At 72.7% G+C, this 9,522-nt stretch overlaps 1 protein-coding gene across 5 annotated transcripts; it reads right to left on the bottom strand.

Annotated features, from left to right (window-relative positions):
* Window positions 1-49: 49 nt before the first annotated feature.
* On the bottom strand, window positions 50-9,489 carry LOC112547572 (methyl-CpG-binding domain protein 6). Of its 5 annotated transcripts, XM_075901772.1 has the most exons (14): window positions 8,855-9,004; window positions 6,952-7,064; window positions 6,338-6,479; window positions 5,733-5,863; window positions 5,550-5,652; window positions 5,265-5,436; window positions 3,612-4,889; window positions 2,891-3,492; window positions 2,342-2,519; window positions 2,055-2,233; window positions 1,371-1,916; window positions 1,147-1,199; window positions 977-1,052; window positions 50-883 (listed from the first exon to the last, which is right to left on the bottom strand). In XM_075901772.1, exons 4-14 carry the CDS (start codon window positions 5,837-5,839, stop codon window positions 809-811), a joined length of 3,369 nt encoding a protein of 1,122 aa, XP_075757887.1. In that variant the 5' UTR covers window positions 5,840-5,863; window positions 6,338-6,479; window positions 6,952-7,064; window positions 8,855-9,004; the 3' UTR covers window positions 50-808. The 5 variants fall into 5 exon arrangements, with proteins under 5 accessions (XP_075757887.1, XP_075757888.1, XP_075757889.1 ...); XM_075901773.1 differs by lacking the exons at window positions 6,952-7,064; window positions 8,855-9,004 and adding an exon at window positions 9,358-9,489; XM_075901774.1 differs by lacking the exon at window positions 6,952-7,064 and having other exon boundaries at window positions 2,079-2,233; window positions 8,855-9,008.
* Between the last annotated feature and the right edge of the window lie 33 nt (window positions 9,490-9,522).

The raw sequence follows: 9,522 nt of genomic DNA on the forward strand, positions 1-9,522 counted from the left end.
GGGGGAAGGCCGGGGGGGGCGGGGGCAGCCCAGCACTTGCCACACGGGCCAGGATTTAAATACACATTTTAATAATCGATACAAAACACCCCACGTCCCGCGAGAGCCGGCGCTGCGCGGCCCCAGCCGTTAAGTTAAGTTGCTCCCCTAGAAAAGCGCCGAGTCGCCGGTTCCACGGTTGAGACAAACCCCGCGGAAGCGTCGATGAAAGCAAGGCCGCCGTCGGTGAGGGGGGCAGGGCCCAGCCCCCGCCCCGCCGGGCGCTGCCCCCCGCTTTGCATAATGCACACCAGCCGCCGGGGGCGGGGCGCGTAGTGTGGGTGGCTGGGTGGGGCTGGCGGCGCAGCTGGGCCCCGCCAGCCACCGGACCTGAGTGTTTTCAGAGGAATTAAAAACAAGGGAAAATGAGGCTGGGGCGTAGCCCCCGTGCCCAGCACCTGCCCCGGGCTGCGGTTATTGCTCTGTACCATGCCCCCTGCGCCGGGCGGTGGGCGAGACGCGCCCAAAGCGAACCCCTGAGGCGGTCGGGCCCTGCTGCGATGCCCGCAGGGCTGAGGTAGGGGAGGAGCCCCCCAGCCTGGCGCGCCCTGGCACCTCGCGGCGGGGCAGCGGGGCTGCGAAGTGCTTTGGCGAGACCCGACACGGGGCCCCCAGGAAACGCACTAAGTGCCCATTGCCAGCAACGGCACCGCCGGCCGGGCTGGGCCCCCGAGCTGGCCCCACTGTCCAAGTGCCTGCTGGGGCCAGTGCCCGCTGGCGGGTTGCTGGGTGCGTCGGTCGGCCTCCCACTGGCACCTCTGGGCCACCGCTACGTCACCAGCTTTGGGCGGCGGTTCTTGGCAGGGCGGCCAGGCCGGGGGCGCCGCCCAGGGGCTCCGGCCTCCTGCAGGGGAGAGAAGGCAGGCTGCTGCTGAGCCAGGCTGTGGGGCAAGGGGCCCCACCAGGCCCTCGGCACAGACAGGCAGGTGGTACTTACAGTGGGGACGGAGCCTGGCTCGGCGCTTGGGCCCCTTGCTCGCGGCGTCTCCAGGCGGGTGCTGGGCCGGGGGGTGCTGCAAAGACAGAACACGTCAGGGCCATGGCCTCCTGTGTCCCACCCTGCTCAGAAGGGCTGGGGGGGCAGGTCCCCCTGCCCCTCACACTCACCTGCCCTTCCTCCTCCGGCCCCGGCGGGATGGGCGCAGCTTCCCAGGGTTCCCCTGCAAGGCCAAGAGCAAGGCTGGGTCAGCCATGGTGCTGGTGGCCCCACAGGACAGCTGAGCCCTAGGGAAGGGGGCGGGGTGAAAGCTGGCTCCACCCCCTGCCCTGGGGACGGGCTCTGCAGCGCCCCCTGCAGGCCACCTGAGCCAGGGATGGTGCCCGTTCCGTACCTTCAGCTCCTCTGCTTTGCCAGGGGCTGGCGGGCTGCCTGTGCCCGGCGCCGCGAGCTCACCATTGCACCTCCAGGCTGGGTGGGGCGGGTGCCCCGAGGGCGTTGCTGGCTCCCCCGCCTGCCCATTGAAGTGTCGCCTGCTTCCCCAGGCCCCACGGCCCCGGCCGGCCCCACGGCGGCCGCTCTTGGTTCTGCGGGCCCCCCCGCACGGGGGGACGTTACCGTTCAGCCCCTCTCCGCCGCGCCGCGCCCGTTTCAGGGCTGTCCTGGAGTAGGGGGCTCCAGTGTCCGGCTGCCCCGCGAGGGAGGCGAAACCCGGCTGGCCCGGCCCGGCCGGCTCCAGGGGGCCTGTGGCCAGGCAGTCCATTGCCCTGGGCACGGAGGGGGAGTCTAAGGCACTTGGCAGGGCAGCGGGGGCAGCGTCCGTGCAGAAGGGGGCGAAGGGGGCCGGCGGCTCCGGGTCCGGGACGCTGGGCGGGTTCGGGGAGGGGCCTTCGCTCGGTGCCGTCGCCAGCTTCTCGGGGAGGCCGAACCCAGGGCTGAGCTGCCAGGGAGGAAAGGGAAGGGCTGTGAGGGGGGCAAGGCTCCCACGTGCACCGCCCTCCCCCCACCGCTGACAGCTGGCTGGGAAACTGCTGTTTGCATATGCAAATTAATCCAAAATCGTTCCCAAAAGCCTTACCAGAGGGCCCCTCCCCCCGCTCACCTGCAGGAGGCAGGCCAGGGGGCTGGAGTTGCCGAGCAGGCCCTGGAAGGGCTGGAGGCCCAGAGGCGCTGGCAGGGCAGGAGGCAGCAATTGTGGCTGGCTCTGGAGCAGGGGGCTCCCAGCAGCCCCCAGGGGGCTCAGCGCCGACAGGTCTCCTGGGGGAGAGAGAGTCAGTGGGGTGGGTGGGCCCTGCGCCCGTGGGCCGGGCTGCGGTGCCTCAGGGATCATCCCGCCCCCCGCCCGGCGAGAGGGGCGCCACTCACCCAGCAGCGCGGCGCTCAGCAGCGGGCTGGCCAGCGGGGGCAGCAGCGGGTGGAGCCGGCCGCAGGAGCTGGGGGGCGCCGGGGCGCTGCTGAAGGCAGCAGCGGGCTCGGGGGCCTCAGTAGTTGTGGGTGTTGTGCTGGTCGAGGTAGGTGCCATGGGGGAGCTGGCAACGCCAGGCTAGGAGGACAGAAGGTAGCATCAGGCCCTAGAGCGGGGGGGGGACCCCCCTAGCTGCAGAGCCACAGTGGCCTGCCCCCCCCCGAGACAGAGCAGGGAGGGGGGGACCCCCCAGCTGTAAAGCCACAGTGGCCTGCCCCCCCCCCCGAGACAGAGCAGGGAGGGGGGGACCCCCCAGCTGTAAAGCCACAGTGGCCTGCCCCCCCCCCCGAGACAGAGCAGGGAGGGGAGGACCCCCCAGCTGTAGCCACAGTGGCCTGCCCTCCCCCAGACAGAGCAGGGAGGGGGACGCTCCCCTGCTGGCTGCTGAGCACTTTGCTCTGGATAGGCCCAGAGAAGCAGCCCTCCCGGGCGCCCCAGCCCAGCCTTACCTGGGCGTCGGAGGCTGCCAGGCCAGCTGCCAGCAGAGCCGAGTTTAAAGCTACGACGGCGGGCGAGGCGGACAGCGCCGGGAAGAGCAGCGGCTGCAGGGGCCCGTCCGCGAGGGCCGCAAAGGGCTCCGGCGCCTTGTCCCCCTGGCAGGGCGGGTCGGGCAAGGGCAGCAGGGCGGGGAGGAGGCCGCCAGGCTGTTGCAGCAGGTCCAGGCTGGGCAGGCCGAGGCCACCCAGGGGCAGCAGGGGCGAGTGGGGCTGGCTCTGGAGCAGAGAGGCCATGAGCAGGGTCTGCAGCACCTGCCCCTCGGGCTCGCCCGGCAGGCCCAGGGCCGGGAGCGACACCTCGCTCTGCCCTGGGCAGCCCAGCAGGTGCGGCTGGCTCAGGGCCAGGGAGAACGGCAAGGAGCCCAGGAAGCTGCCCTGGAGGCCGGGGGGCAGGGAGCCGAGGAAGGGCAGCTCCTGCTCCTGCTCCAGGAAGGGGAAGGACTCTGGGCCCGGGGGCAGCGGCCCCCCCAGAGCTCCGCTGCTGCCCTCCCCGGTGCCGCTGCTGGGGCCGGAGGCCGAGGCTGCTTTGGTGGCGGCTGGCGAGACGGTGGCACCTGCGAAGAACAGCTGGGTCAGAGGGGACAGGTGGGGGCACGTGCCTCAGCTTCCCCCTCCCCCGGAGCCCCCCCTCCCACCCGGCTAGTGGCCAGGCCAGGGAGCAGCCGGTTCCTACCTGTGCTGGCGCTGGGGGCAGCAGCTTTCGGCGGAGGGGGGTTCCCTGAGGCTGGCTCGGAGGAGGCGGAGGCCAGCTGGCTGAAGAGGCTGAGGAGCTGGCTGTTGAAGTCCTGGCAGGCGGGCGGGAGGCTGGGGAGACTGTCGCTCAGGGGCAGCGGAGGCAGCGGGGGCAGGCCCGGGGCTTGGGCACCCAGCAGGCTCAGCAGAGACGACAGCGGCTGGCTGGGGGCCAGGGGGCTGCCTTTGGCCTCCGCGGGCGGGGGGACGGCCTGCTCCCTGGGCCGGGCCCTGCGGGCTGGCGCCGGCTCCGGCCTGGCCTGGCCCGGCTGCGAGTCCTTGAGCAGGCGCAGCACGGTGGGCGAGCGGCGCTGGCGCCGGGGCGGCTTGGGCAGCGCCCGCCCGCCCACCACGGAGAGCAGCACGTTGGAGCCCCGCAGGTGCCCGGGTAAAGTGCTAGAGGGGGGCTCGTCGGCGCGCCGCTGGCTGGCCAGCTGGGCCTTGGCGGCCGCGCTCAGCAGGCTGCTGGCGGGGAAGGAGGGGGCGCCCGGCTGCTGCAGGAATTGGCTCAGGGGCAGGGCCAGGAAGCCGGGCGCCCCCTTGCCCTCGGGCACGGCTGCTAAGGGCACTGGTGGGTTACTGCTGCTTTGGTTGGCTAAGGCATTGTGGGGGGGGGCCTCCTCCCTGCAGGGGTGCCTGGGCACCAGAGGGGGCCCTGCAGGCTCCATAGGGCTGGAGCGCTGGGGGGACAGCTCGGTGCTGCCCTCTGCTGGCGAGACGGAGGGCCTGCCAAGGGAGGCACCTGCAGGCAGGGGGCAGGCGCGGTTCCAGGCAGGGGCCCCCTCCGGGGGTGGCGTGGCAGGGACGGGAGGCTTCCCCAGCAGGCTGGAGGGCATCAGCTCGTCTGGCGGGGGGAAGGGGCCGAGGGGGAAGGGCCGGGGGGCCGTGTCCAGGGGCTCCAGGCCAAAGCTCTGCAGGGGGCAGGTGGGGTGCGCCGGGTAGGCCCCGCGGGGCGAGCCGCTGCAGGGCGCCCTGCCTGGGAAGATGTCCCCGAGGAGGGCGCTGTGGTGACAGGGGAAGGACGGGGCCTGGCCAGGCCGGGTGCTGGCAGGGCGGGATCCAGGGCAGGCCAGGCAGGGCTCAGCTCGCATCTCGGTGGCCTGCTCCGCGGGCTGGGGCTTGCCGGGTCCCTCGGCCTCCGGGCCTGGCGCTCTGCCCAAGGGGCCTGGCTGCTGGCAGCTGGCGGCATCCGAGTGGCACATCTGGCTCAGCCCAGCTCCTGCAACAAACCCCAGGGGTCTCGGTGTGGAGCTAGGCCCGGCCGGGTCCCCCCACCCTGCCCTGGGAGCTCACGGGCTGGGGGAGGCTGGAGCTACGCTGGCCCAGCCGCCCCGGAGCCTCCTTCCCCAGCAGTGGGCCCTGTGGGGAGAGAGCAGGGCCTGCCGGAGGGTTTGGGGGTAGGGAGCCCGGCCTCAGGTTCTGGGAGAGGCGGGGACCTGTCCCAGGGAGGGGAAAGCCCAGGGCGAGGACGGATTGGCACAAGGAGAGCCTGGGCAGGGAGAAGGATGGGCCACAAGGGAGCCCAGGTGGGCCGGGGGGGGGGGGCGATGGGCCCCGAGGGAGCCCAGGCGGCCGGGGGCGGGGGGGCCGTTACCTGGGCCCAGGCGGGCCAGGCCCAGGGGCGTGGTGCTCTCCATGCTGCGATACAGGGTGGCCATGGCGACCGTTTTCCGGCGGTGGTTGCACAACTTGGTCATGTCCTGGTCACCTCGGGCCCCGGCCCCTCCCCGTGGCACCACCACGGCCGCCGGGTCAAAGTTGAAAACCTGCCAGGGGAAGAAGAGCGTCACAGCCACACCGAGCCCTGGGGTTGACCCCCATTGCTCCGCCCCCACCCCCATTGCTCCGCCCCCACCCCCATTGCTCCGCCCCCCCGTACCTTGTGCAGGTTGAGCGGACACTCGAGCCCGCACTTGCAGGTCCCGTCCGTCAGGAGGTAGGCGCGGGTCTGCTCCAGCGAGCCGAGGCTTGTGCCACTAGGACTGAGAGAGGCGGGGGTCAGGGCCAGCTGGGGGCCCGCCAGGGCTGGGGGGGCCACGGGGCCACTGCAGGGGAGCCCTACCTGATGTAGCGCACGGTGCCCTCCTCCACCTGCCGCTGCCAGCCCACGGGCACGGCCACCGGGCCCCCACCTGGATCTCCGCCAGCGGGGTCATCGCCGCCATTCATTGTGCCCCCGCCGTGCTGAGACACCTGCCAAAGGGCTGGGTTAGCGGAGGCGGGCAGGCAGAGATGGCAGCAAGGGGAGGGGCGTCCTGGGGCCATGGGGGGCTGGGAGGAAGGGGTTCTGGAATACAGCTGCCCAAAGGCTCCTAGGACCAGAAACCAGACAGTCTGAGCAAGCAGAGGGATCTGTTCCAGGGACACCTTGGGGGCTGCAGGGTGCGGGTGAGGGGCACCAGCAGGGCTAGGAGAGCCCAGGCCTGGGCTGGCAGGGGCTACGGGGTGGGAGTGAGGGGCACTGGCGGGGGGGCCTCAGGGCTGGGACACTAGGGGCTGTGGGTCGGGAGCAAGGGGCAAGGGAAGCCTGCATGTTCTCGGCCTTGCACTTCTGCAGACACAAGGGCCCTGTAGTGCTCCCGCCTTAATCCCAGGCGGTGGCTGACCTACTAACCGCTGCCAGCTCCTTTAATCCCCGCCAGAGCACGGGAGGGGGGGGGGTCCTACCTGCTCATGGTGGCGAACATGCTGGCGTTACACGCACACACGCTGCCCTCCTGCACTCATGGCCGGGCACCCTCGCCCGGGAAGCACCGGCAGCGTCGCCGTCTGCAGCCGTGCGCTCGCGGCAGCCGATGCTAGCCCACGTCTGGGAGAGAGGGGAGGGAGGCCACGCCTCAGTGGGAATAGCCGGAGAGACCGGCTCCTCCCTGCCAGGGTCTGAGCACGCCTGGTCCCTGGGCACAGGGTGGGCGCTGAGCCCTGGGCACGGGGACCGGCGCTACCCCCCGCTACAGGGGGGTGCAGAAAGGAGAAGGGGTTGGTCGTAAGGCACACAGGGAGCCAGAGCTGGGAGAGAACCCCGGATCCTGGCTCCAGCCCCACTGGTCCACCCTGGGTGAGCTAAAGAGGCGCCCAGGTCAAAGCAGGGGCCCTGTCTCCTTCCCCTCTCATGTGGCCTCAGGGAGCCGCCCTGGTGCGCTGGGATCCCAGCACCCGCCTCCCGGGGACTCCAGCTCAGCAGCGTTTCTGCTGGGAAATGCACCAGAAGGCACCGAAAGTGGCTCCCACCGGGCGCCGGCCAAGTCTGGCCAGGCAGCTGCAGGCGAGGCGGGGTTTACCCCAGGCTTGCGACGGGGCCGGATCCTCCTGGGACTCCAAATCCGACCCGAGGGGAAGTTGGAAGCCAGGACGCGCCTGCGGCTCTCCCTGCCCAAACGCCGAGGTGAGGGGCCTGCAATGGGAGGACAGCTGCGCCGTTGGGAGTCGGCACAGCCGAACAGACACGGCACGTGCCCGACGGGGGCCAGCAGCTGGACAGGGCCCCCGCGGCGCTGCCACCCATCCCAGCAAACAGAGCCAGCAGCAGGGTCCTGGAAGCCCAATGCTGACCCACAGGACCAAGACATGGGCAGATTCACCTAACAATGCTTGGGGAGTGTTAAAACAGCTGCCACGTCCCACCCCAGAGGTGGCTGCATTTCAGTGTCAGGCCCAGGGTCTCCAGTGCATAGACTGGGCAGTAGGGTTGAAGGAAGCAGCTGGACAGGGGCAGTGTCTAGGTTAGCACCCAACAAGGCCCAGGGAGGGGCACCAGACTCCAGTAACACCAATGCTAAATAACCAGAGCCCCCAAGCTCCTTGGCTGTGGTCCCCGGCTGCAGGACACCAAGCTCCTGGCCCACCCTGAGCCCCAGTCCAGCAGGTGTTCGTGCCATGTGGCAGGACCCTAGCTCACACCAAGCTCCGGCAGCGCCGCCCCGGCCTCGAGACGCCCCAAGACTCGGCAGCCCCCGCGCTAGGCACGGTGCGTGTGCACACACAGATGACACCCAGTTGCCGGGGAGTTTCCAATCTACCTAGGGGGCTGGAGAGAGGATGGGGCTGCGGGGAGCCCGGCTAAGGCAGTGGGGTCGTGGGTTCCTCCTCCCGTTTCGCAGGCAGAGAATGGGGGCGAGCGCTGGTCTGGCCAGGCAGGACAAAGCCAGGCCTGGCAGCCAGGAGCCGGGAGTCCCAGCAGCCAGCTTTGACCTGGGACCCCCACCCTGCCCTCGACAAGCAGGACGCGGTATGGAGCAGACTGTCCCGGTCACACTGGGCCCTTGGCCCCCCAGTCGGGCTGCCCTGGCCTGTAGCAGGCACTAGCACAGTCCCCAGCCAGTCACACCCAGCGCCCCCCCAAGCCCCGTGTGAGCCCCAGGGAGGGAGCTGCCCGGTGCTGTACCGGGAGTGGGACCCACAGGGCCAAGCGCCCCCCACTGCGGGGATGGGCCAAGTCCAGCGCCCCACAAGCCAAGCCCTGCCCTTTGGGGATGGGGGCCCCCCAGAGTGTGTCCCCAGCCCCACAGGGGGGGGCCCAGCGCCCCACACCCCGGCCCGGCCCCACAGGGAGGGGGGGCCCAGCGCCCCACACCCCGGCCCGGCCCCACAGGGGGGGGGGGCCCAGCGCCCCACACCCCGGCCCGGCCCCACAGGGAGGGGGGGCCCAGCGCCCCACACCCCGGCCCGGCCCCACAGGGAGGGGGGTCCCAGAGCCCCACACCCCGGCCCGGCCCCACAGGGGGGGGGCCCAGCGCCCCACACCCCGGCTCGGCCCTACAGGGAGGGGGGGCCCAGCGCCCCACACCCCGGCCCGGCCCCACAGGGAGGGGGGGCCCAGCGCCCCACACCCCGGCCCGGCCCCACAGGGGGGGGGGGGCCCAGCGCCCCACACCCCGGCCCGGCCCCACAGGGGGGGGGCCCAGCGCCCCACACCCCGGCTCGGCCCCACAGGGAGGGGGGGCCCAGCGCCCCACACCCCGGCCCGGCCCCACAGGGAGGGGGGGCCCAGCGCCCCACACCCCGGCCCTGCCCCACAGGGAGGGGGGGGCCCAGCGCCCCACACCCCGGCCCTGCCCCACAGGGAGGGGGGGGCCCAGCGCCCCACACCCCGGCCCGGCCCCACAGGGAGGGGGGGCCCAGCGCCCCACACCCCGGCCCGGCCCCACAGGGAGGGGGGGCCCAGCGCCCCGCCCCCGGCCCTACCTGGGCTCATGCTGCGGCGCCGGGCGGGGGTCTCGCGCCCCTCTCGCCTCCCCCCAGCCAGGGCCAGGAAGGGGCGGGGCAGCGCGGGGCGCTTCCTCCCGCGCCTGCGCACTGGGGGCCAGGGGCAGCCCTGGGGATTCCGTTCCCAGCATGCCCCGCGCCCCAGGGCCGAGCGGGGCCGTCCCGGCATGCACCGGGCTCCGGGCAACCCAGCCGGGGGGTCGGGCCGGGATCGGGCCCGGCCCTGTTTGGGGGGGGCAATGGCGCATCTGCGCGGGGGGGGGGGCCGCTCCGAGGGGGGGCGGGGCGCGCTCCGGGTTTACCCAGGGGCGGGGCTGGCCGTGGGGGGGTCTTTGGGGCGGGCCCTGAGCGGGGGGGTCCGGCCTTTGCCCGGGGCCTGGCCCTTTAAGGGGCTGGCGGGTGATGCGTGACGTCACGCGGCTCGCTGAGCGCGCGCCCGGGCCCCCGTTGCCAGACGTTGCATCACCCGCCGCGTGACTCACCCTTTTAAGACTCGTGACCCAGCGGGAGCCACTTCCGGGTGCGTCGCGGCGGGCGCGCGCGGCGTCCCCGCCAGGGGGCGGGCTCCGCCCAGGCCGATTGGCCGGCAGCAGACCCGCGTCATCACGGGGGCGCCGCCGATTGGCCCGGGCTGGTGCAAGGGTTGC

The sequence above is a fragment of the Pelodiscus sinensis genome, chromosome 19, assembly GCF_049634645.1.
Source record: "Pelodiscus sinensis isolate JC-2024 chromosome 19, ASM4963464v1, whole genome shotgun sequence".
Classification (NCBI taxonomy): Eukaryota; Metazoa; Chordata; order Testudines; family Trionychidae; genus Pelodiscus; species Pelodiscus sinensis.